The sequence below is a fragment of the Dama dama genome, chromosome 25 (genome assembly GCF_033118175.1).
Source record: "Dama dama isolate Ldn47 chromosome 25, ASM3311817v1, whole genome shotgun sequence".
Classification (NCBI taxonomy): Eukaryota; Metazoa; Chordata; class Mammalia; order Artiodactyla; family Cervidae; genus Dama; species Dama dama.
The window spans coordinates 22,972,547-23,000,348 of record NC_083705.1 but is presented as its reverse complement, the minus strand read 5'-3'; the positions used below and the strand labels follow the sequence as shown (position 1 = coordinate 23,000,348).

Genomic DNA, 27,802 nt, shown 5'->3' with positions numbered 1-27,802 from the left:
CAAACTCCACATGTGTGTGTGTGTGTGTGTGTCTGTGTGTGTGTGTGTGTTAGTTGCTCAGGCGTGTCCAACTCTTTGCGACCCCATGGTCCATAACCCGCCAGGCTGCTCTGTCCATGGGATTCTCCAGGCAAGAATACTGGAGTAGGTAGCCATTACCTTCTCCAGGGGATCTTCCTGACCAAGGGATCGAACCCAGGTCTCCTGCATTGCAGGCAGATTCTTTACCATTTGAGCCACCAGGGAAGCCCTTCCAGACTCCATCCTGTCCCTCAACTCAGAAACTCTTCCTGTTGATTTTAACATTTCAAGATTTAATCCTATCATCTCTCCTTCCCACCACAATCAAAACTTGACTTAGCAACAATATGCTGTAAATTGACTTTCAGTGACAAACAAAAGTGGCCAAGAGCAGGAATTGTAATGGTTAGTGATTATGCCTTCATCTGAGATGGGGCCTTTGCCTTCCCATACTTCCTGTTTAAGACTGGAGACAAAGGTGCGCAGAAGAAAAGGGAGCCTGCCTTGCTCTGCCCCAGCTCCCCACAACCTCCCCGTCTTCTGGCTCTCAACCCGCTATCCTTTCCTCTGCTTCAGCGCCTCTCCTGTCCTACATTCTGGGTCACTGACAGTGCTGTAGGGAGCTTCATTAATTATGAGAGTCTTGCTGTGTCAAATGGATTACAAATGGAACCACCTGTGGAGAGCCCACAAGGTTACTGACAAAGGCTAAAAGGAGATGGGAAAGTGAAGGACAAGCATCTTCTAAATGCAGGCTGTAATCAAACAAAGCATCGCAGAAATAAATTAAGCCTGAAAGACAGTTTCACCTTTTCCAAAATTCTGACTTCACGAATCCTGTGCGGTGTTGTCAGTACATTTACTTTTGCCTAAAATTCAGTTGGTGGTAACCCCGCATTAGAGTCAGTCTCGAGTGGATCAGTCAGGACTTGCACTTGTTCTAGAATGGTCCTCTCCTGCACAGTCGTGTGTGTGTGTGTGTGTGTGTGTGCGTGCATGCATGCGCATGTGCACTTAGTCCCTCAGTCATGTCCAGCTCTTTGTGACCCCATGGACTGTAGCCTACCAGGCTCTTCTGTCCATGGAATTTTCCAGGCAAAGATACTATAGCAGGTTACCATTTTCTACTCCAAGGGATCCTCCCAACCCAGGGATCAAGCCTGCATCTCTTGTGTCTTCTACATTGGCAGGCAGTTTCTTTACCATTGCACCACATGTGGAGAGTCCTACTCCAGACTAAACCGGGTCTAGGAACAGTTCCCCCATTCTCTACACCTCTGCTCCACTCCGGTGTGAATGTGCTTAACTGGAACCAACCTGGCCATGGTTGAGTTCTCCGGCATAGGGCTGAAGGACGTTGAGCTGTTATGCCACCTGCTAGCCTAGAGATGACCTTGTAGGTCTTTCCCCAGCATCTCACTTAAAGACTTTCTGTGCTTCAAACTGGTGTCTGAATGTCACTCTGGGCAGTTTTGCCAGTTATCCCAGATTCTTTGCAATCTGTACAACATTTTGCCCAGGATTCAGTGTGACGTATGCTATGCCCCTCTCTCTCTCCTCCAATCTAATCCACTCATCACTGATCATCATCAGTTTCTTAGTACATTACTCTAATTATGTTGAGCCTCTACTCACAAATTTTAAGTGTCTATACACTGTCGAAGGAAAAATAGATTTCTCACCTCAGCATTCTTTGTCCCCACCATCATCCAACATGTGATGGTCACCCATGATGTGCCAGGTGCTAGGGATGGCTCTATCCCTAGAGCAGGGGTCCCTAACTTCTGGGTTCTAATGCCTGATGATTTGAGGTGGAGCTGATGTAATAATAATAGAAATAAAGTGCACAATAGATGTAATGCTCTTGAATCTTCCTGAAACCCTCCCACCCCAGTCTGTGGAAAAAGTGTCTTCCACGAAACTGGTCCCTGGTGCCAAAAATGTTGGGAACCACTGCCCTAGAGGCTCTCCATCTCAACAGGACAAAATGGGAATGAAAATCACCTGGGAAGCTTTTTCAAATGACATAGCCATCCCTTGCAGAGATTGTGATAGAGCCCTCAGGGTATGGCACGTGAATTCTGGAAACACACACCCTACTGGAAAGACCAAAAAAAAATAGTGTTTAAATGCAACAGTGCCATGATAGTTAGTAAAGGATGCTACAAGGGCATACTGGATTCTCACCTAGTCAGATTTTAGTTATAAATGGGGATGGAGGAGACAGGAGTAATTGAGAATTGCTTTTTGCAAAGGGTGCGAGTTGAGATTTTTTTTATGATAAAAAATCAGAATTAGCCAAAGAAAAATATGGAAAGAAGACAGTCTAGGCAGAAAATTCCAAATGTGTGAAGGCATCTGGGGAGATGAGAGAGCAGGGGATTTTGATGAACTACAAGCACTTCATTAATTGGGAAAGTGGTTAGAAAAGAGGCTTCAGAGAGAGACTAGAGAGGTAGGGGGGCTATGTCATTAAGGGCCCTCTAATTCATATTAAGATATTTGGACTTTATCCTGGGGTCACTGGAGGGGTTCAGTTAGTAGGCAAGTACAATAAGCCAGGTAAGAAATGCTTACAATCTGACCTAAAGCCAGGGGCTTGGAGAAGAGGATACGGCCAGTTGGCTGAAATATGTTCGCAAAGCAGAATCAAGGGTGAAACCTGAGTTCAGATTTGGAGAGCAGAGTGAATGATGGTACCCATCACTAAGGTGGAACAGCACGGTACCAGTAGAGGTAGAGACCAGGACAGATGGAGTTCTGATTGTGGGGACACTCCAAGGCCAGTGCTCAGAGCTCGTGGTGGATGTACGTGCCTTATGTTGGTGTGAGACATGGGAGCTGGAAGGGCAGGAAATACAGAGGTAAACACAAACAGCATGTGGGCAAGTGAAGCCCTGAAAATACTTGAGACCACCCCCAGAGAGGACACAGAAGAGCTCTGAAATACCAAAATTTAAGGTTTGAGGGGAAAGAAGAAGAGTTTACAAGAAACCGATATGAAGCTCAGCATACTGGAATGAGAAAGTTGCAAGGAAAGAATGGCTCATAGTGTTGGGCAGTTCAGCTAAATAAGAACTGAAATTACCCATAGGATTTAGCAACAAAGGAGTCACTGGTGAGGTGGCCAGAATCAGCTTTCTAGGAACTGGGGGCACACACAGAGCCTAATTTCGGAGGGTTGAGGAGTGAGTGAGAGATGAAGAGTTGAACAGCAAGGGTAAATTTATTGTCTCATAAAGAGTTGCTTATAGAATTGTGGATGCACAGGGTTGGAAGCAGACAATGTTCCAAGGGCTATGAAAGTGAAAGTGAAAGTCATTCAGTCGTGTCCAACTCTTTGTGACCCCATGGACAGTCCATGGAATTCTCCAGGCCAGGATACTGGAGTGGGTAGCCTTTCCCTTCTCCAGGGGATCTTCCCAACCCAGGGATCGAACCCAGTTCTCCCACATTGCAGGCAGATTCTTTACCAGCTGAGCCACAAGGGAAGCCCAAAAATACTGGAGTGGGTAGCCTATGCCTTCGCCAGGGGATCTTCCTGACCCAGGAATCGAACCAGGGTCTTCTGCATTGCAGGCGGATGTTTTATCAACTGAGCTATCAGGGAAGCCCAAGGGCTATAGCAATTGTTTATAGAATGAATGCAGGCATGAAGGTAGAAGCATAGAGCAATCAGAAAAGACTTTTCTGGAAAAAGGGAGATGGTGTATGTAAAGTCAGGGAGGCAAGAGAAGGTATATGGCCTTATTCAGGGAATTCTCAGTAGTTCTGTTTTACACTAACACTTCTTCATATGCCTTTCATTCCAGCCTAACTGGACTGTTTACTTGGACCCAATTCAGGCTGCCTTTGACCTCCACATCTTTGTTCACACTGCTCTCTTCATCCAGAACGCCTGTCCCCCTACTTCACCAAATGTCCAAGTTCTCCCCACCCCTTTTGGCCTAGCATAAACACCAAGGCCCCAGGAATCTTCCACATGTGTTCTCTTTACAGATGGGAGTAATTTCCCTCTGAGAATTCTCACAGCATTCTATTTGTATCTCTCCAATGGCATTTCTAATGAAGCCTCCTAGTTACTCAAACCAAGATCCCTGAGGCCAAGAGTCACCTTTCTCTTAGGACCCATCTGGTGTTACCCTCAGCACCTGACATAGAGCCTTGCAGTTCATAGGCCTTTAATTGATTCGGTGGTTCTCAAAGTGTGGTCTTAGGACCAGAAGTATCAGCAGGGCTGGGAACTTGTAAGAAATGCAGATTGTCTGGCCCCACCCCAGACCTACTGATTCAGAAACTCTGGAGTGGGGCCGGCAATCTGTGCTTTAACCAGCCCTCAGATGAAACTGATCTGCCCATGTTTGGGAACCCTGGAATTAGATGAAGTTCTTTTTCCAGAATAGAAGTCTGCAACTGCAGTTCCATCATAAGCACTCCTCTTGACTTAGAGAACATAGCTTTAAACTCAAACTTCAGTTTATTATTTGCAAACCTCATTTTCATGCCCTCTGTTTCTTAACGTATCATTTATGTAAAAAATCTTTTACTGGCAGAAGCAATTTGAAATGGTATTATTGTACCTGGCTCTAGTAGCACCCAAAAATTAAACATCAAATGACTGAATTTTGAACTTACTGATGGCTGAATACCCTAATCTCCTTTTCTTTCACTTTCTGCTATGCTTTCCTCCTTCCTCTTCCCTTTCTCACTTTTTATTTTCAAATTTAAAACTGTCCTAGGTTACAGTTCTTTGAGAGTATGCACTTTGGAAAAAAGACACTGTAGAAGTCTCAAACATTAGCAATAAAAATCAAAGACTTCCCAAGTTCAGATGGATTAGCCCAGAAAGTTTGGAATGTGGGAAAACACCCATTTTGCTCACATTCTGTTGACGGCCCCTCACTTCGAAGACAGGATTTCAGTCAATGTGGAAAGACATTTTTCCTTGGCATTGAATACATTTCAAACCATTCCAGGCAGACTTACTGCTCAGTGAATTTCAGCATTTACTTGCAGGTGTCAGCATCCTACAGTGTAGAAAGCTGCTCTGAATTTCTGCCAAGAATTTTTTAAGCTTCAGCGTCACCTCAGCCCTAGGTGATGATCAGACAAGCTCTGGGCTGGGCAAAGGTGTCACAGATGCTCAACAAAGATGCCCCAAACCAGCAGTCATCCTTATTAGGCAGCCTGTCCTCTGCTTAACATCTGAGCACTTTCTCATCAACTCTAATACGTCCTATTCACTTGTGAATGCTATATACGTATGTGTGTGCATGTGTGTATATAGCACTCACAAGTGAATGTTATATATATATACATATGAAAAGAAGGGTGAATGAGGAGAATTTCAATAGCACAGAGGTTTTTTGATTCACTGTAATGAATGCACAGATACAAAGGTCAGTCTTGATACAAATCTCATAATCCCTGTGCATAATAGCTGTGTGCTTTTAATACATAAAAAAGAGGAAATGGAAGCAAATATACCACCACAGAACACACATGCCACAGCACACGCATGCACACTTGCTTTGTAAATACAACATACCAATGTATGTAGACAGTTCCCCATGCAGTGGGAATGACACATGTCAAGAATTGCATTTTATAATATATAAATACCAGTGAGGTCACTCCCAAATCTCTTAAATGTTTGGAGAAAGGCAAACATATAGGAAATTCAGGAAATAAATGGGAATTCAGAAAATAGATCTCTAAGTCTCAAAAAAATAAAAATAAAGTTTTCCTTTCCTATCAGTATCTTCATAGTTTTGGTGCATCTATTCCAAGGAAGTGTTGACTTTCAATTGAACTTGAGTGTCAGGAAGCGTGGTCAGCATTCAAACAGATACTAAAACCCTCAGGATCTGCTGTGTCTATGCCATATCCAATTAGGTTAAGTTCACTGATCATTTGGTGGCTAAAGAAGTGAGAGCCCTAAAAATGGTGAGAGAATATGGTTATCATTTCTTTCTGCTCCAGATATATCATGATTCATCTTTGAGAGATTTTGCTGAGAAATTAGGCTTATATATAGGATTTGACATTGCTTTCAGTGTCTTAAACAATTTGGGGCAAGTTTAACTGTTAAAAAAAAAGAGATGTCCCATTTTTAGTCTCAAAATGTTGACATCCAGATTATAGTGAATTATTTTTCACTGTGAAAAAAGACAAAGAAAGTCCTGTTTTTCTCCACATTAGCGGAGTGTGGGTTTTGAGAGAGGACTGTCATCTGTGGAGACTGTGGGGAGAAGGCTGTGTTTGATTAATCTGATGTGCCCAGCTGGGGTGCCTGTCTTCTTTCCTGCCTCCAACTTGCTACTCTAGTTCCATCTAAATTGTAACATAGTGCAGCATTCCAAGGAACACTGTCAGCTCTGTGGGTGATGCTAATTTACAAACAGGTATGACACATGGGAGCCTTGGGGGCTGAGGAGAGAAAAGCCAGGGCACTTGGATGACAATTTATGTAAGAGGACCAGAAAGCCAGGACTCATTTTTGTTCCCGACAGTTTCCTGAGTGTCTTGTTGTTTTCCTTCCATCGCTCAGTCGTGTCCGACTCTTTGCGGCCCCATGGACTGCAGCACGCCAGGCTGAGTTATCGAGAAAACCAACTGTCATCTACAAGCCAGTTTTATTCAACTGGGGCACATTCTTCACTATACCCATCTCTTCATCTCACTCCCGATTCTGGGCTCTTTCCCAAGGTCCTGCATCTTCCAAGATTAGGATGGGGAAAGGAGGGCAACATCTTAGCTTTGTTCTTGGAGAGCAGTGCAAGTGGTCCTGGCAAAGCTTGGGTTTAAAAACGTTCCAGAGGGGCTACCCTGTTGGTTCAGTGGTTAAGAATTCACCTTGCAATGCAGAAGATGTGGGTTCAGTCCCTGGTTGGGGAAGTAGGATCCCACCGCCATGGAGGAACTGGCCCACACACCACAACTAGAGAGTCCATGTGCCACAACAAATTCCTGCATGGTGCAGTGAAGACCTGGCATGCAACAACTAAGACTCAATGCAGCCAAATACAGTTTTTAAAACATTTCCCAGAGCCAACCAGCCATTTTGTTGCCCCTAATTCCATTCTGACCATATCCTAGCACTGCCCTAGTTGACAATTTATAGGCTATTTCCTTGTGGTCCTTCTCCAGCCTCTGGGACTCCTACAAGGCTCAGGACAGCCCCTAGCAATAAAGAATGATCTGGTCCAAAAATGTCAACAATGCTGATGTTGAGAAACTTGGATTCGAAGGACGGTGGATTTTTAAGGCCAATCCTTAAAAAACAGTTGTTTTGTCTGTACCTTACTCAACCTGTACATTCTATCCCATCACAGATGACAGCAGCCTTCTAAATCTAACTCCCTACCCCCTGGTTAGAAGACGGAAGAGAAGGTTCTTTGGGCTGTGCTGTCTCGTCTCAAGCTAGGCGATTCCTCCTGGAAGCCACCACTGGGAAGACCTGAAAATATCACTGAACCCGAGGACCTCCAGACAGCTGAACCACAGTCATTGGCTTTTGACTATGTTTTCTAAGCTTCCTTATTACTTTTATCCACCTCTCGCTGTCCTTTTAAATGATTTTACATTTGAAAGCAGCTGCTGTCAAGGAAAAAAAAAAAAAACAGATTCAAAAAGCAGTCTGTTTTTAAAAGGATTTTTAAAGCTGACATCACACATGTCTGCTCCAAACCACACCATGACAGATGCAAGAATTATGATTTTTAAATTATTTAAAGAATTTTTAAGTGTATTATACAGAGAAAAATTATTTCATGTATAATAGTATATCTGTAGCTCTTGCTGATCTCATGTAAACAATTGATCACATATGAGAGTCTTTAAACATAGAAATCTATTTAAAACTGCAAAACTGTTCAAAATCCAACCAGTATTAGAAATAATATTATAATCAAATATATACCACCTCAACCTATTGCTTTCTCTGCACTCATTTATGGTTAGTCTTCCATTCTGTCAGACTCTAAGAGCTTCAACAGAAAAATGTCTTAATTTACAATGCAACAAAAACCATATATGACAAGTATTTAAATTTTGTAAATACACGATAATCCTAATACCTTCATACAGTGCATATGGGCAACTAATTTCCTTTCAGTCCAATGGTGTCTTTTTCAGCTTCTTGGAGAATGAAGTAATCCAGTTAGGAAATGGTGTAGTAACATATACAATTACCCTCCAATGTAAAATTGAATATTATCACATTTTGTTCTAATTGAAATTGAAGCATGATGTCTGCATATCAGCATAGTGTTAAATCTTATAGGGCATGCTGGATTTAGCTCAGATCGTAAAAATACTTAACATTTTACATTGTTAATAAAATCTTTTTAGTTAAGCTAAGCTTGTCTCATTTTAGATAACTATGCAGATAAGACTTTTCCAACGTGTACTTGGTGTCTTGTCTTATGCTTAGAATCTTACAAGCAGGACACATTAAGCAATACTCTATTCTAGAAAGAAGGAAGCCACATGCTTTGTTTTTCTGCTCACAGCTTTGTTGTGCTCTTCCTCCACTAAACTTGTAACATGGTACAGATTTTGTTATATTTTCCCTTGTTCTTCCTTTGGCCCATTTCCCAGACAGAATTTCCCATGGGTTGAAAGATCAAGCCTTTGAACTTCTTTTCTTGTTTTCCATAGTCTGAAAATTCCTAAGGTCAGACCAGAGGCACCAGAATCCAGCACAATAAAAGGATGAGCTATCCATGGTTTATCCAAGACACGCATTTAATACCAACCGTATAATTTCTCAGCATTTATGTTCACAGGCATTTATATGTCCACCAACACTTTGAGCTAAAAAACTAAATATACCCAAGTTTTTAGTAGCTTCAGTGAAGAGGGAGAGAGGTAGAGACGAACTACTGGAATAACTATCTTATTAGGTTGAATTATATGAAAATGCTGATATTTGACTGTTTTTGACCTAAAAATGGCAACTTCATATAGTTCAACCTAATATCTGCTGTTGTGGAAATTATCCTTGGAGTTGTCTTCTAGTTTTTTTGATTGAAAGTGAAAGGATTGAAGAGTTGGAAGAGATCTCAAAACACTACGCATGTCTCTATTTAGATCACACCAGCTGGTTATTGGCCTTATTCTTGGAGTCCAGAGATGTGTTCCAATGAGCTGGCAATGGATACATGGTTATAAGCATGACTAACTTCATGTCAAAACATACTCTTGAAAGTTATACAAGTAAAATCACAATTTTCTAAATCAAATACTTACAAAACAGTTGTCAGAATATGCTATTGAAACACTCCTAGGGTGACTGCTCCTTTGCAAAACAGGTAACCATGCCCAAATTTACATGGTCTGCAAACACCAATTTTCACACATCTGGTTTGATTCAAGGTTAATATCCTTTCCTGAATGCGGTTCCTTTTCATCTCCTGAAGTTTAATTCACTTCAGGTCCATTGTTTTAGAAATTACAAAAGAGCCTACTCTGGCATGCTCTCAGCTGCCATCTCTGCCCTCTCCCCCCTTCTACCATATTGAACCCTTAGCTTCAATCTAGTTCCTACTAATCCATGTACAGTTATTAACAGAGAAGCCCAGTCTTGGTGTTCAGCACCTTTTTCTAAATGCCTGACCTAAATCACTTCTGCTTGGTTAATCTGTGCTCACTCTCGCCTTAGTCTCAGTGTGAAAGTAACACCTTCTGTGCAATTGTCCTTTGTACAACTGAAGACTGTTAATAAATTCAGGTCTCACCTCCATGTCTGGGGAGGGCTATAGTCGCTACTCATGGAGATGGGGATTTGTCTAATTCCCCAGCTAGGCTTTCCATATCTAAGATAAATAAATTCAGCCACCTTATCTTTTATTCATAGTGCCTGTTACCCAGCCTTGGATCAATTTTGTAGTTCCTGTGGACATACTCCAAGATTTATAGATCTTCTTTCACTATAGCAGGTCCTAAAATTAAATATAGTGCTCAAAGTCCCCGTAACCTACCCTGGCTCAGAGTTGCAATGGGTAATTCACCATCTCCTATTAGGTATGGAGCTCCTTGTTAGGAGCTGACCCCACTCCCCCATTACCTACCAAAGGACTTTCTCAGGTGTAGTTCCATGAGATAGTTGTCTCTGCTTCCTGCTGGTAATTTGCTTTCAGATTAGCAATAACACTGAGCTGATCTCTAGGGATAAGGAGAGCCCATTGAACTCATTTGTTGCATGTGTACATACGCTTGAAACAAAAAAGGATGTAAAGTTTCTCTGGCGCACAGTCACCCGTTTTACCACCCTATTTTTAATACCTTGTGTTGATTTTTTTTTTTTTCAGATTACAGAGATAATGCATGTTCTTTGTGGGAAATCTGAAAAATACCACCAAATACAAAGAAAATAAAAATCACTTGAATCCCACCACAATCACATTGTTTAAAACCACATTTCCAGGCTTTGAATCAAGTCATTGGCTGGGCCCAAAGGCACTTTTGGTTGAGGTATATGAAGAAAGGCCCACAGTAGGTGCCACTTTTAAAAATCAGTCCACTTCTGTTTTTTGCACATGTCTAGGAACAGATTCAGTGCACACTTCTGATTGTGCCATTGTTTAAGGGTACAAAGAAAGACTTTAAAAGTATCACAGCCCTGATGCCTCCTCTAATGAAAGCTCTTGGGGGAATTTCCTGCCAGATCATATTGTTCCTCAGTGCTCCTGCAAGTTTGGATACTTAACTGTTTGGCAATACTGCCACCTACTGGAATCTAAGCTTTATGCAGAGCATAAAAGCATCTAATTAATTTTAGCCAGCCAACAAATTGGCCAGATTAGCAATGATCCCATGTGGGATTTCAGCCTCTGGAAGTCTCAAAATTGAAAGAATTAAGGATATCCATCCATAATAACTTCTCACCCACATACACACATACCTTAGCAATGTCTACCATTTCTTTAGGTTCTAGAACATCACCAAATGCAAAATGCTCAACTTTCAGGTAACTACAGAAAGAATGAGAAATGGTCCAGAATAAACCATTAATATTAAATATAAAGCCAAGTTATAAACCCAAGAACATAGAAGAACTGAGTACATTAAAAAGATGTCATTTCAAATCTATGAGAAAAGGTTGGTTTATTAAGTACATTATATTGGGAGAAATGGTTAGCCATCTGTTGAGGGATATATTAGATCCATACCTCAAAACTGTCATCAAAATAAATTCTAAGTGAAGTAAATATTTAAATGTTAAAGCACATAAATAAACTGGAAGTATTGATGAATATGATGTAATTTTAGTGTATGTGGGTGGTAGGAGAGGAATTTTTCTAAGTGTTATAGTTAAGCAAGAAACACCAAAGGAAAAGATGGATAGTTTTGACCAATTAAAAATGCAAAATTCCTATAAAGTTAAAAGAAACCAAATCAGATTAAGAGAAAGCAAAATTTTAAATATATGCAACAAAGAGTACAGATGTCTAATAAATATCAAGAGCTTAAATTCCACTACCTTTGGCAAGTTTTCATGATCTACAACTCCCTCCCCAGCCAAGTGTTCCCATTTTTTTCTTTTCCTTATTATACGTTTTTCATTATTGCTTGTTTAACTGTCTGTCCCCACTAAACTGAAGTTCCAGAAGGCATCAACAATGTTTATTTTGCTTATTCTTATATCCTCAGCACAGTGCTAAACACAAAAGCAAATAGTGAAAACATATTTATGGAATGAGTGAATAATGAATGCATGAATAAATGACATTTTATGACTCAAAAAGAATCAAACTTTCTAGTAGAAAATTGAGCCAAGCACACAAACTGGCAATGTACCATAAATTAAAATAATGCACTAATAATATGAAAATATTTGAATAGACTAGTAATCAAAAATGTAAGCTATTATGATATACTCTTTTTTAATGTATCAGAAAGGCAAGAATATAAAGAATGAATGTTTCCAGGGACAGCAAGGAAATCTGGAAGTGAACATCCTCTTATAGAGCAACATGTATGTAAACTGATTCCACCTTTCTGAAAAATAATTGGGCAATATATTTTTCGCCTATACCAAGTAATTCCACTGTAGGGAAATTCTCCTGGAAAAGGTCAGAAAAAATGACCTAAGATATAGTCATTCATTATTCAATCAAAAAATATGCAAGAAAGAATACTTATAATTGGAAGAATGGGAAAAACTGTAAATAAACCCACAGAATAAGATTGGTTAAATATGGTATATCCTATCAATGGAATACTGTGCACCAATTAAGAGTAAGCACCATACATATATTTATGGAATTATATTGTTAAATGAAAACAGAGAAGAATATCTATAGGATCATCCCATTTAAAAAATATACTTACATATATGTGTGCATTAAAGAGTCTGAAAAGATATTTGCTAAAATGTTAACAGCATTTATCTCTGGGAGGTGAGATCTGGAGCAACTATATATATATATATATTTTTTTTTTTTTTGCATATCTGTAATTTCTGACTTTTCCACAATGAGCATGTAGTAACTGTATAATTTTTTCAGGGAATAAATAATAATGTTCACAATATATATTAAAAACATATTCTAAAACAGTGTGTATAGTATGACACAATATTTGTAAAAAAAAAAAGAAAATATATATAAATATATCTATGTATGTATATATATTGATATATATGCATAAAAAGCTAGAAGGACATACACTAAAATGTTAATAGTAGTTATTTATGGGTAGTGGGATTATGGGTGATTATTTTTTCTTTTCGCTTTTCTGTGTTTTCTAATTTTTCTACAATGAATATGTATTACTTGTGTAATAAAAACTAATATTAAAGTTTAAAAAAAAAAGGATGAAAAAGTGAGAGACTTTGTGATTCACCACTTGCAGCGATCCTACCCACCCCCTCACCCCACCCCCTTGACGTGTTCCTGTCATCGAAATGTAGGCAGTGGAGACATGGAGAGGAAATAACAGGGCACCCTGACTTTTGAAGAAAAAAGAGATAGGCAGACAAAGTTGGGTGGACAGGAAAGAGAGAAGAAGAAGAAAAGAAGAACAGAAGGGGGGAATTAAGTGAAAGTGAGTTAAATAATTTTATTTTCCAATAAAAGGAGATGATACACATCTGAAGTTTCTCAAAAGGCAAACTATTGAGTTCAGCTAGTTGTCAGGGATTGTGCAGTATATCCTAGAGTTACAGACTTTTGTCTGAATATTGGATGGGCTGCAACAAAGTACCCCCAGCTATGGCTAGCTGTTCCAATACCTCCTTTCTAGAGATCCCAAATTTCAGGAAGACACTGGCCACTTAAATACTTCATTTCCCAGGCTCCCTTGGTTATGGGTGTGGCAGTACAACTGAATTTTGGTCAATAGCTTCTGAGTGAAATTGCACAATTCTCTAGGCCAGAATACTGGAGTGGATAGCCTTTCCCTTCTCCAGGGTGTCTTCCCAGCCTAGGGATCGAACCCAGGGTCTTCTAAAATGCAGGTGGATTCTTTACCAGCTGAGCCACAAGGGAAGCCCAAGAATACTGGAGTGGGTTGCCTATCCCTTCTCCAGGGGATCTTCCCAATCAAACCGGAGTCTCCTGCATTGCAGGCAGATTCTTCACCAACTGAGTTATCAGGGAAGCCAATTTGAAAGTGAAACTAGAAAGTGAAAGAAAGTGAAGTTGCTCAGTCGTGTCCGACTCTTTGCGTCCCCGTGGACTGTAGCCTACCAGGCTCCTCTGTCCATGGGATTCTCCAGGCAAGAATACTGGAGTGGGTTACCATTTCCTTCTCCAGGGGATCTTCCCAACCCAGGGATCGAACCCAGGTCTCCCGCATTGGAGGCAGACGCTTTAACCTCTGAGCCACCAGGGACGCAATAAGGCACATGTCTCCCTTCCCACTAAGCTGCGAGGAAAGCATGAGGGTGGAAGCTGAAACAACTGTCTTGGATCCAGAATTGGACACCACGTGACAATGACAAAGGAGCTTTAGCAGAGATTACCTATCTCGCACTGTTATCTCCTTAACTCATTGATTGATTTCTAACTCATTGAAGGCATTAGTAACGTGAATCTTTATCTAGAAGAACTTGCTCACTAAATTAGTTACCCTCTGTAAGCCTCAGTTTCCTGAGAGCGAAATGGAAATAATATCTCAATACTACAAAAGTTTCAACCAAATAACTGCCCAATTATTTCCTTATAATTAAAGCTCTTTTATGAGAAAAGTCAAACCAATCAAACATTGCATGATACTGTGTTACAGAACAGCAGACAAAAGGAAATCTTTGAAATAAATAGTGCTTTTTAGCCAAATGGTCAATTGATTTCCATTTGCTGAAAAATTAAACTTCACTCTTACCTCATTCCAAGTTGATTATTAACCTAAAAGTAAAAGACCCTGTAACAACTTGGAGGGATGGGATGTGGAGGGAAATAGGAGGGAGGTTCAAGAGGGAGGAGCCATACGTAAACTTATGTCTGATTCATGTTGATATTTGTCAGAAAACAACAAAATCCTGTAAAGTAATTATTCTTTAATTTAAAAATAAATTAATTTAAAAAAATAAAGCTTCCAGAATATAGGATAATATCTTCATGCCCACAGAGTTGTGAACTAGTTCCTAACAAAATGCAAACTATGTTGGAAAACTGTTTAACACTATCTGCTATTGTGGGACATACGTGTACCCTGTGATCCAGTAGTTTCACTCCTAGGAGACACTCAAGAGAAATATATGTGTCTGTATTCAAAAATGGTTAAAAGAACATCCATAGTGGCTTTGTCTGTAATAGCCAAAACCCATAAACAATTCAGCAAAAGAATCCATCAACAGAAGAATGGAAAAATGAATTGTATTACACTGATACAATTGAATACTATACGGTAAAAAAAGAAATGACCTTCATTATAGCTATTCATAAGCAGATGAAAGAATAAAACCATTGTAGTGCTGAATGAACAGATAAATCTAGGTTTAAAAGTGCATACTGCCATTTGCACCCAACATTCATAGAAGCTGAGTGATGGATGCTGTGGTTCAGTAAAACAAATGTAGGCAGGCACCACAGTATCTACCACAGTTCATCCTCTGCACTGCTAAGATCCAGTTGCTTCTCACATTGATCTATGCCATGCAGTTTTAGCTTCTTCTGTATTCTGTTGTCACAACTCACATATACAAAAAGAGATACAGTGCACAAAGCATAGCCCCCACTTATGCAGTTGATCCCAATTTTTATGTAGCAGCTGCTGATGACCTCTCTTCTCAACCTCCCATTCTAGATTTCCTTCATCCTAGTCAGGCACTTCTGAAGTGCCTGGTATGATGAACCAGACCCTCACTCCCAGTGGTCTGAGACTCTGGTGACCCTTCAGTAGAGTATGGTTGTTGTACTTGCCCAGTTATAAGTAATCCTGAAAAACCCATGAGCATCCAAGAGGTGACCTAATCATCTAAGGGTCAAACATGTTCCTCTGTGCCTCATTGTGTTACAGTAGCCCTCTTTCCTCATGATGATTAGGGCCAATAATCTCTGTCAACATAGTAACTCCTTTATTCACCTAGTAGTTTCCTGGCATGAGGAACCTAAATTGACCAGGTAGCAGTGGTAGCTTCAAGTTTTGTGGGACTCTGCCCTGTGACCCAGAACCTCTAGACACTGATTCTAGACCCCCCAAATATTAGATTGTGAAGAGGTAATTACTGTTTTGGACTGTGAGCCTTATATTATTAAACTTTATTAATCAAACTAGGAACCATGACAATCAACACATTTTTGCCAATGAGAAATAAGTTTGCCTATGTTTGAGGCATAAAATCCTTGCTGTGGGATTCAACGACCTCTTGGAAAGCATTTTCTGCCTTCTCCTGGTTGTGGAAGTGTTTTCCCTGCAAAAAGTTGTTGAGATGCTTGAAGAAGTGATAGTCAGCTGGTGAAAGGTCCAGTGAGTATGGTGGATGAAGCAAAACTTTGTAGCCCAATTTGGCCAAAGCAGAAATGACACTCAGCTGGGGATGTGTCTGGTAGAGAAAGTCTGATGCTATAAAGAACAATATTACATAGAAACCTGGAATATTGGGTCCACGAACCAAGGTAAATTGCACATGGTCAAGCAGGAGATGGCAAGAGTGAACATTGACATCTTAGGAATTAGTGAACTAAAATGGATGAGAATGGGTGAATTTAATTCAAATGACCATTATATCTACTGCTGTGGGCATGAGTCCCTTAGAAGAATTAGGTTAGCCGTCAGAGTCAACAAGAGTCGGAAACACAGTACATAGGTGCAATCTCAAAAGCAACAGAATGATCTCAGTTCATTTCCAAGGTAAAGCACTCAACATCACAGTAATCCAAGTCTATGCCCAAATCATTTATGCTGAAGAAGCTGAAGTTGGATGGTTCCATGAGGGTCTACAAAACCTTCTAGAACTAACACCAAAAAAAAAAAAAAAAAAAAGTCCTTTTCATCATAGGGGATTGGAATGCAAATGTAGAAAGTAAAAAGATACCTGGAGTAACAGGCAAGTTTGACCTTGGAGTACGAAATGAGGTAGGGCAATGGCTAACAGAGTTTCGTTAAGAGAACACACTGATCATAGTGAACACCCTCCTCCAGCAACACAAGAGATGACTCTACACATGGACATCACCAGATGATCAATACAAAAAGAAGACTGATTACATTCTTTGCAGCCTAAGATAGAGAAGCTCTACACAGTCAGCAAAAAAAGACTGTAGCTGACTGTGGCTCAGATCATCAGCTCCTTATTACAAAATTCAGGCTTAAATTTAATAAAGTAGGCAAAATCACTTGGCCATTCAGATGTGACCTAAATCAAATCCCTTATGATTATACAGTGGAGGTGATAAACAGATTCTGGGGATTAGATCTGGTAGACAGAGTGCCTGAAGAACTGATGAGGGTTCATAACATTGAACAGGAGGTGGTGACCAAAACCATCCCAAAGAAAAAGAAGATAACCTTGTCTGATGAGGCTTTACAAATAAATGAGAAAAGAAAAGAAGTGAAAGGCAAGGGAGAAAGGGAAAGATACACCAACTGAATGCTATAGAATGGGAAAGACTAGAGATCTCTTTGAGAAATTGGAGATATCAAGGGAACATTTCACACAAGGATGGGCACAATAAAGGACAGAAATGGCAAGGACCTAGCAGAAGCAGAAGAGATTAAGAAGAGGTAGTAAGAATACACAGAAAAACTATACAAGAAAAGTCTTAATGACCCAGATAACCACAATGGTGTGGTCACTCACCTAGAGCCAGACATTCTGGAGTGTGAAGTTAAGTGGGTCTTAGGAAGCATTACCAGGAGAAGGCAATGGCAACCCACTCCAGTACTCTTACCTGGAAAATCCCATGGGTGGAGGAGCCTGGTAGGTTGCAGTCCATGGGGTTGCTAAGAGTTAGACATGCCTGAGCGACTTCACTTTCACTTTTCATTTTCATGCATTGGAGCAGGAAATGGCAACTCATTCCAGTGTTCTTGCCTGGAGAATCCCAGGGACAGAGGAGTCTGGTGGGCTGCCGACCAGACTTGGACACACAGAGCTGGACGTGACTGAAGCGACTTAGCAGCAGCAGCAGGAAGCACTGCCAGGAACAAAGCTAGTGGAGGTGATGGAATTTCAGCTGAGCTATTTCAAATCCCAAAGGATGATGCTATTAAAGTGCTGCACTCAATTATGTCAGCAAATTTGGAAAACTCAGCAGTGGCCACAGGACTGGAAAAGGTCAGTTTTCATTCCAATCCCAAAGAAGGGAAATGCCAAAGAATATTTAAACTACTGTACAATTGCACTCATTTCACATGCTAGTAAGAGTATGCTCAAAATCCTTCACATTAGGCTTCAACAGTACATAAACTGAGAACTTCCGGATGTACAAGCTGGGTTTAGAAAAGACACAGGAACCAGAGAACAAACTGCCAACATCCACTGGATCATAGAGAAAGCAAGGAAATTCCAGAAAAACATGTACTTCTTCTTCATTGACTAAGTAAAAGCCTTTGACTGTGTGGATCACAACAAACTGGAAAATTCTTAAAGAGATGGGAACACCAGACTACCTTACCCACATTCTGCAAAACCTGTATGCAGGTCAAGAAGCAACAACAGAGTGGTTCAAAGTTGGGAAAGGAGTACATCAAGGCTGCATATTGTCACCCTACTTACTTAATTTCTATGTAGAGCACATCATGCAAAATGCCCTGCTCAATGAATCACAAGCTGGAATCAAGATTGCCGGGAGAAATATCAACAACCTCAGATATGCAAATAATACCACGCTAACAGCAGAAAGTGAAGAGTAACTGAAGAATCTCTTGACAAAGGTGAAGGAGGAGAGTAAAAAAGCTGGTTTAAAACTCAAAAAATTAAGATCATGGCATCTGATCACATCACTCATGGCAAATAGACAGGAGGAAAGTGGAAACAATGACAGATTTTCTTTTCTTGGGCTCCAAAATCATTGTGGGTGGTGACTGTAGCCATAAAATTAGAAGACATTTGCTTCTTGGAAGAAAAGCTACGTCAGACCTAGACAGCATATTAAAAAGCAGAGACATCACTTTGCTGACAAAGGTCCATATAATCAAAGCTATGGTTTTTCCAGTAGTCATGTACAGATGTGAGAGGTGAACCATAAAGAAGGTTGAATCCTGAAGAACTGATGCTTTTGAACTGTAGTGCTGGAGGGGACTCTTGAGAGTCCCTTGGACTGCAAGGAGATCAAACCAGTCAATCCTAAAAGAAATCAACTGTGAATATTCACTGGAAGGACTGATGCTGAAACTGAAGCTCCAATACTTTGGTCACCTGATGCGAAGAGCCAACTCATTGGAAAGACCCTGATGCTGGGAAAGATTGAGGGCAGAAAAGGGCAACAGAGGATGAAATGATTGGATATCATCACCGACTTAAAGGACATGCGTTTGAACAAACTCTGGGAGGTAGCAAGGGATAGGAAAGCTTTGCACGCTGCAGTTCATGGAGTCACAACCAATTGGACACAACTTATCAACTAAACAACAACAGCTATTTGTATTCGTGTGTGTTCAGGCATTGTATTTGTGATCCAGGACCAAAAGGTGATGACGGAGTTAAGAAATATAGTGCACTTGAGTATAGTAAACCGAACGCTGCAAGGTCTCCACTCCTTTACGAGACCATGCCACCACACTATTGGGATGACAGCTTCTGTTTGGTGGAGTGTATGTAGGAAGAGTGGATCCTAATCATGTCACTGATGCACCTCCTTTGCTATTAAGTGGAGCCTTTTTGTTGTTGTTCAGTTGCTAAGTTGTACAAACTCTTTGTGACCCCTTGAACTGTAGCATACCAGGCTCTTCTGTCCTCCATTATCTCCCAGAGCTTGCTCAAACTCATGTCCATTGAATCAGTGATGCTATCTAACCAACTCATTTTCTGTCATCCCCTTCTCCTCCTGCCCCCAGTCTTTCCCAGCATCAGGGTCTTTTCCAATGAGTTGGCTCTTCACATCAGGTGGCCAAAGTATTGGAGCTTCAGTTTCAGCATCAGTCCTTCCAGTGAATATTCAAGGTTGATCTCCCTTAGGATGGACTGGTTTGATCTCCTTGCAGTCCAAGGGACTCTCAAGAGTCCTCTGCTGCTGCTGCTAAGTCTCTTCAGTCCTCTAAAGCACTACAATTCAAAAGCATCAGCCTTCTTTATGGCCTATCTCTCACATCCATACATGATTACTGGAAAAGCCATAGCTTAGACTATAGGGACCTGTGTCAGCAAAGCGATGGCACTGCTTTTTAATACGCTGTCTATGTTTGTCATATATTTGCTTCCAAGAAGCAAGTGTCTTTTAATTTCATGGCTGCAGTTACCATCCACAGTGATTTTGGAGCCCAAGAAAATAGTCTGTAACCGCGTCCACTTTTTCCCCTTCGGTTTGCCATTTGGGACCTTTGGTCTGAGACAATGTTACATAAGATTCCATATGGGTAGGTCAGACACTGTGAGTCCATGAGTACAGGTACTGGATGCAGCCTTGCAGCTGGTAATGGCAAACCCACGTCCAGAAACCAAGTTAGCCCTGGTCAGGTGGATGTAGTCAACTCATCCCCAAGCAGCAGGTGTTCTCCCCAAGGGATGCTATTGGATCAAGAACACAGGGTCAATCTTTGTTGCTAACAGGACATTCGTCAGTGGTAATAAATAAGCTAGTCTTGGAGAGAAAAGCCTGTATTCATTTCCTATTGATATAATAAATGACCACAAATTAGTGGCTTAAAACAGTCTAAAATCAAGAGGTCAGCAGGTCTGCATTCCTTCTGGAGGTTGTAAGGGAGACTATTTCCTTTCTCTTTCCAGTTTCTCCAGGCCCTGGGCATTCCTTGCTCATGGCCCCTTTTCCATGTTCAAGTCAAAAATATAACATCTTCAACACTCTGTCTCTGTCTCTGACCATGACTCCTACATCCAACATCACATATCCTCTCTCAACTTTTATTCTTCTGGCTCCCTCTTACGGGAAATCTTGTGTTTACATTAGGCTCATCCACATAACCCAGCATAATTTTCCCATCTTAAGATCCTTAATATAATCATCTCTGCAAATCCCATTTTGCCAAATAAATTAGCATATTAATAGGTTCCAGAGATTTGGATTTGAACATCTTTCAGTTCAGTTCAGTTCAGTCACTCAGTCCACGGGCCTCAATATGCTAGGCCTCCCTGTCCATCACAACTCCTGGAGTTTAGCCAAACTCATGTCCATTGAGTCAGTGATACCATCCAACCATCTCATCCTCTGTTGTTCCCTTCTCCTTCTGCCTTCAATATTTCCCAGCATCAGGGTCTTTTCAAATGAGTCACCTCTTTGCATCAGGTGGCCAAAATATTGGAGTTTCAGCTTCAACATCAGTCCTTCCAACACTCAGGACTGATCTCCTTTAGGATGGACTGGTTGGATCTCCTTGCAGTCCAAGGGACTCTCAAGAGTCTTCTCCAACACCACAGTTCAAAAGCATCAGTTCTTCAGCGCTCAGCTTTCTTTATAGTCCAACTCTCACATCCATACATGACTACTGGAAAAACCATAGCCTATTGGAAAAGACCCTGATGCTGGGAGGGATTGGGGGCAGGAGGAGAAGGGGACGACAGAGGATGAGATGGCTGGATGGCATCACTGACTTGATGGGCATGAGTTTGAGTAAGCTATGGGACTTGGTGATGGAAAGGAGGCCTGGCGTGCTGCAATTCATGGGGTAGCAAAGAGTCGGACACGACTGAGTGACTGAACTGACTGACTGACTGACTGACTAGACAGGCCTTTGTTAGCAAAGTAATGTCTCTGCTTTTTAATATGCTGTCTAGGTTGGTCATAACTTTCCTTCTGAGGAATAAGCATCTTTTAATTTCGTGGCTGCAGTCACCATCCACAGTGATTTTGGAGCCCAAAAAATAAAGTCAGATGTTTTTCTATTTGCCATGAAGTGATGGGACCAGATGCCATGATCTTAGTTTTCTGAATGTTGAGCTTTAAGCCAGCTTTTTCACTCTCCTCTTTCACTTTCATCAAGAGGCTCTTTAGTTCTTCTTCACTTTCTGCCATAAGGGTGGTGTCATCTGCATATCTGAGGTTATTGACATTTCTCCTGGCAATCTTGATTCCAGCTTGTGCTTCATCCAGCAAACATCCTTGGGGAGCTGCTATTCTGTCTACCATGAAACAATGTTGTTAGACCCATTTAGAGCCTCCGTCTCTTCCAGGAGCTGCCTTCTGAATACTGTACATTCTCTGCTGCCAGTAGCATGCCCTTGCTCTAGAAACCTAAGCATCCATGCCTTGACTCTCTTATTGGAGTTTGCCGGAGTCTCTATACCATCCTTTTTACCCAGATGGCCTTTACCAGTTATGGCCTAAGTGACAAAGCTGCTTAGGCTGAAGCCTAAACCCACTGCAAAGCCCCTTCCTGCTCTGGAACCCAATTAAAGCTAGATCTCTTAACATTATCCAGTAAATGGATCAAGTGTGAAATCACCAAGTGTGAAATACACTGCTTCCAAGGCCTGATGAGGCCAACCAAGCCTGACATTTCTTTCTCAGGGGTAGAAGATGCAAGGGACAATAACTTGTTTTCACTTGGGATGGATATCCCAGCATCCCCTGACCACAGGACTTCTAAAAAGTCACTGATGTGCAGGCCTCTTAATCTTGGTAAGTCTTATCTCCCACCCTGTGAAGTTCATGTGTCTTACCAAGGCATTCAGAGTACTCAGCACTTTTGCTCACTGAGTGAAGGTAACATGATGGCATCAACTGAGTGGGCAAATGCGATCTTCTCTAGAAAGAATGCTCAGACCAACAGGATCAGACTATGCTGTTGTGAGATGTGGTGAGGCCTTCTAGGGATAGAGAAGCCTGGTTTCAAAAGCCATCTGTGGACAGGGATTTATGCTAAACCTTGGGTACCCAACCACTCAATGATTAAAGTAAATATTATAAATGAGAACATAGAGTGCTATAGACGTGGAAAGTCTATTAGAGGTAGAGAAGCCGGATTCTAAAAGGTAATCTGAGGACGCAGAGTTGGACTATACCCCAGTTCACAGCTGCTAAGTAATAACACTATTGTGAGTAATAGAGTTCTATTGTCTATGTTCTCGTTGTTAGATAAAAAGCCCATAACAATATGGCATAACTTATAATAGTGCATATGTACTTCAGTTCGCTTAATGATTGACATGTTAGGGATTACTCTTCACTAGCCCAACAAAAAAGCCTCTGCTGCGGACTTTTAAGGATAGTTCATTTGTTGTAGGGAAGACAAAAGTAGTAATTCTCACTGGGAAGTCACAGTGTCTCTGGAATCCTGATCCCTCTTCAGACTTCCTATACCTTTTCCATGGCTCTCCTAATTGCTATTTCTCCCAAGTGAGGGAAACTGCTTGTGGCTCAGTGGCAAAGAATCTGCCTGCTAATGCAGGGGACATAAGAGACATAGGTTCAATCCCTGGGTTGGGAAGATCCCCTGGAGAAGGAAATGATCACCCTCTCCAGTACTCTTGCCTGACAAATCCCATGAACAAAGAAGCATGGTGGGCTATAGTCTGTGGGGTCACAAAGAGTCAGACATGACTTAGCAACTGAACAGCAAAGGAAACCACGGGAGTCAGCACAACCCCTCCTACTTATATCCTGTCCAAATTCATGAGGTGAAGGTCTTAGAAATCGCACTGCTATAACACCCCCGATGCAGTGTTCCACCTACCATCAGGGCAGGAACGTCACTGCTGTCTGTCTGGTAAGTAATCGCATCCTTAGAGTCAGTTTCCTAGGACTACTTCTAGGACCCAAAGTCTTCAGGTAGGTTTCAAAGAAATGGATCCTAAAATAAGGATTTGTGCGTATATGACTTTTTTTTGAGGGGTGGGGTATCTCAGCATCTCCCCAGACCACTGGACTCCTAAAGCATTTGATTGAAAGCTCTTTGGGAAAAATCTAAGAGGGAGAGAAGGAAGCAGGACAGGAAAGAGGGAAGTAAGGATGTTGCCTCAGGTAAAATCTAGGCTGTCGGGCGTGGGAGACAGACGGTCTGGAGCTTGATCTGCATTGCCTAATGGTGCCCTCTGAAGGAAGAAGTCCAGCTTCATACCCTCATATTCCTCAGTCATTGGTGTGGGCCTCCTGACAAGAGAACTGTGCAGAGTAACCCCTGGAGAAAGGCAGGTCATCAGCTGAGGACAGTTCTCCGTGACCATCAGCAGCCATTGGAGGAAGGTGCAATTGGGCAAGGCGATCGGGAAAGGCGACTGGGCAAGGTATCATGTCTTCCAGAGTCACCTTTCACTGGGGTCTTACACGATTTCCCTGTCTAAAAAGGAAACTCAGCACTCTTTAGCTTCCTTCCTTGATTTATTCTCCTCCAGAGAGCTTATCAGCTTCTAATATTTACTTATTTTTACTCATATCTTCCTTGTAAAATGTAAGCTTCATGAGGGCAGGGTTTATTGTCTGATGTTGATCACGATGTGCCAGAAGAGTGCCGGGTACATAGCCATCCTTGAATAACTATTTTGAATAAATGGTTTGTTAATATTACTGTCTTGTCATCTGACATATCAAACAAAAGGATATCTTTTCAGTTAATAAAACAATCATTTCTCCACCCTGGGTTTTCCTCAGAGAATTTTACTCTCTAATTGGCAACTACCATTTTCCCATCAACAGTGAGGCTGAGATTGCCCCCAGAGATTTATTTAACTATGTGTTTTTCTAAGTTTTTTAAGTTCTGTCTTCATCAACACATGTCAGGAAAAAATAATGAAAAACTATAAATTAATATAGGTATCAAAAATAGCATTATTATGTTACAAGCTTACAGTGCTTGGGACTCAGCTGTTACTTTCTGATTCTGCAAGAGAAACTTTTACATGAAAGAAATTTCCACAAAACTCCACAGGGTGAAAGTCTCCATGATATTACTTGGTGTAGGAAACAACTTGGTGGAGAGTGCTCCAAGGTTTGGCTTCACAGTATATGGTTTTTATTCTAGCTTCTTCCTGCATGACCACAGAAGTTTACTTACTTCTCATTCTACATGATCCCAGTTCACCGTGTTTTGGTCACCTCACCTGTAAGGTGAAATTATGTGCCTCAGGAAAAGCTTTCACAAACACATCCACTGCATATGACAGGGAAGACAGAAAAGGCAAAGGAGAAAAGGAAAGATATACCCATCTGACTGCAGAGTTCCAAAGTGATAAATGAAAAGTGATAAATGAAAAGAAATAGAGGAAAACAATAGAATGGAAAAGACTAGAGGTCTCTTCAAGAAAATTAGAGATACCAAGGGAACATTTCATGCAAAGATGGGCACAATGAAGGACAGAAACGATATGGACCTAACAGAAGCAAAAGATATTAAGAAAAGGTGGCAAGAATACACAGAAAACTATACAAAATAGATCTTCATGACCCAGATAACCATGATGGTGTGATCACTTGCCTAGAGCCGGACAACCTGGAGTGCAAAGTCAAGTGGGCCTTAGGAAGCATCATTGCGAACAAACCTAGTGGAGGTGATAGAATTCCAGTTGAGCTATTTCAAATCTTGAAAGATGATGCTGTGAAAGTGCTGCACTCAATATGCCAGCAAATATGGAAAACTCAGCAGTGGCCACAGGACTGGAAAAGGTCAGTTTTCATTCCAATCCCTAAGAAAGGCAATGCCAAAGAATGCTCAAACTACCGCACAATTGCACTCATCTCACACGCTAGCAAAGTAATGCTCAAAATTCTCCAAGCCAGGCTTCAACAGTACATGAACCATGAACTTCCAGATGTTCAAGATGGATTTTAAAAAGGCAGAGGAACCAGAGACCAAGTTGCCAACATCCTTTGGATCATAGAAAAAACAAGAGAGTTTCAGAAAAACATCTACAGCTTTATTGACTACACCAAAGCCTTTGATTGTGTGGATCACTACAAACTCTTGAAATTTCTTAAAGAGATGGGAATACCAGACCACTTTATCTGCCTCCTGAGAAATCTGTACACAAGTCAAGAAGCAACAGTTGGAACCAGACATGGAAAAATGGACCGGTTCTAAATCGGGAAAGGAGTATGTCAAGGCTGTATATGTTCACCCTGTTTATTTAACTTATATGCAGAGTACATCATGAAAAATGCCAGGCTGGATGAAGTACAAGCTGGAATCAAGACTGCTGAGAGAAATATCAATAACCTCAGATATGCAGATGATACCACCCTTATGGCAGAAAACGAAGAGGAACTAAAGAGACACTTGATGAAAGTAAAAGAGGAGAGTGAAAAAGCTGACTTAAAACTCAACATTCAAAAAACTAAGATCATGGCATCTGGTCCCATCATTGCATGGCAAATGGATGGAGAAACAATGGAAACAGTGGAAGACTTTTTATTTTCTTGAGCTCCAAAATCACTGCAGATGGTGACTGCAGCCATGAAATTAAAAGACACTTGCTCCTTGGGATAAAAGCTATCACCAACCTAGAAAGCTTATTTAAAAGCAGAGACATTACTCTGCCAACAAAGGTCTGTCTAGTCAAGGCTATGGTTTTTCCAGTAGTCATGTATGGATGTGAGAGTTGGACCATAAAGAAAGCTGAATGCTGAAGAACTGATGCTTTTGAGCTGTGGTGTTGGAGAAGACTCTTGAGGGTCCCTTGGACTGTAAGGAGATCAAACAAGTTAATCCTAAAGGAAATCAATTCTGAATATTCATTGGAAGGACTGATGCTGAAGTTGAAGCTCCAATACTTTGGCCACCTGATGCGAAGAGCTGACTCATTTGAAAAAATCCTGATGCTGGGAAAGATTGAAGGCAGGGATAGAAGGGGATGACAGAGGATGGAATGGTGGGATCACATCATCAACTTGATGTACATGAGTTTGAGCAAGCTCTGGGAGTTGGTGATGGACAGGGAAGCCTGGCATGCTGCAGTCCATGGGGTCACAAAGACCTGGACATGCCTGAGTGACTGAACTGAACTGAACAGCTTTCAGAAAAACTTTCTTATAAAGGATTTGTTCAAATCTAATTCCATCTTTTAAAATCCTCTCTACTCTTCTGTTAAAGCTCCATCTCCTAATACAATACATTGTTTATCTCTGAGGGTTCTATTTCATCTCTTATCTATGTAAGAATTTATTCTACTTATGGGCAGAGAGAGGTATTTTCACCCCAAGTTAGGGGTGGTGTGGGACCAGCATTCACCTTTCAGTAAATGTTCAGAACCCCAACCATGACACCTGAGCTGGGCTAGCCCCTTCCACGAGCAGCCCTCTGTACTTGTTGCTTCCCCACTTGCCCTCTTCCAATATAGAAATTACTTCTATATTTTATTTTCTCACAGATTTAAAAGGGATTTCTGCACACACAAATTTCTAGAACACTGGTGCAATTGCCTACTTCTCCAAATTTTGATCTATATGAAATTTTAGTAATACTTTTGCTAGCTGTTGCTATGGTGAGTTTGCCACTGAGCTGAGAAAATTGTATGACTTGTTATAGAGCAGGAGCCACCTTCAAATAAAAGTTCAGTGAGTGAATGAAAGTCGCTCAGATGTGTCCAACTCTTTACGATCCCATGGACTATACAGCCCATGGAATTCTCCAGGCCAGAATGATGGAGTGGGTAGCCTTTCCCTTCTCCAGGGGATCTTCCCAACCCAGGGATCGAACCCAGGTCTTCCTCATTGCAGGCAGATTCTTTACAGTTGAGCCACAAGGGAAGCCCAAATAAAAGGTAAGAGACTTAGAAAATAAACTGGAAGATTGAGTTCTTCCTAAACATACAGTAGTTTTGCCTCATTAATATAAAAATGATTATTGTTACGGCAATGAACAATTTAAAAATTGGCACAGTGGTAAAGGGCAATGAGGTGAATAGTTCAAAAATGATTATGCCACAAAATTCCAATGTTAGAAACCATGCAGTGCTCCTGATACATTTCCCTGCCACGGAAGGAAGCCATTAGTCAGCCGGTAAGAAGTTTGCCTGCGATGCAGGAGACCTGGGTTCAACCCCTAGGTTGGGAAGGTCCCCTGAAGAAGGAAATGGCAACCCATTCCAGTATTCTCGCCTGGAAAATCCCATGGACAGAGGAGCCTGGCAGGCTACAGTTCATGGGGTCAAAAAGAGTCAGACACGACTGACATGTGATGTCAGAGCAACGTCACTTCACTTCACTTCACCACTCATAGCAGCCAGTTACAATGGCTACTCATTGTTAGTCAGGAATAGACGAGCAAGGCTCATAGGACATTGAGA

At 41.2% G+C, this 27,802-nt stretch overlaps 1 protein-coding gene across 2 annotated transcripts in view; it reads left to right on the top strand.

The window, feature by feature from the left end:
• The window catches only part of RGS7BP (regulator of G protein signaling 7 binding protein), a 105,800-nt gene extending 93,051 nt beyond the window's left edge, over positions 1-12,749 (top strand). For both annotated transcript variants that reach the window (XM_061129704.1, XM_061129705.1), the window contains exon 6: positions 7,356-12,749. In XM_061129704.1, coding sequence (XP_060985687.1) covers positions 7,356-7,447 — 92 coding nt within the window. In that variant the 3' untranslated portion in view covers positions 7,448-12,749. The remainder of the gene's footprint in view (positions 1-7,355) is intronic.
• Positions 12,750-27,802: the final 15,053 nt, after the last annotated feature.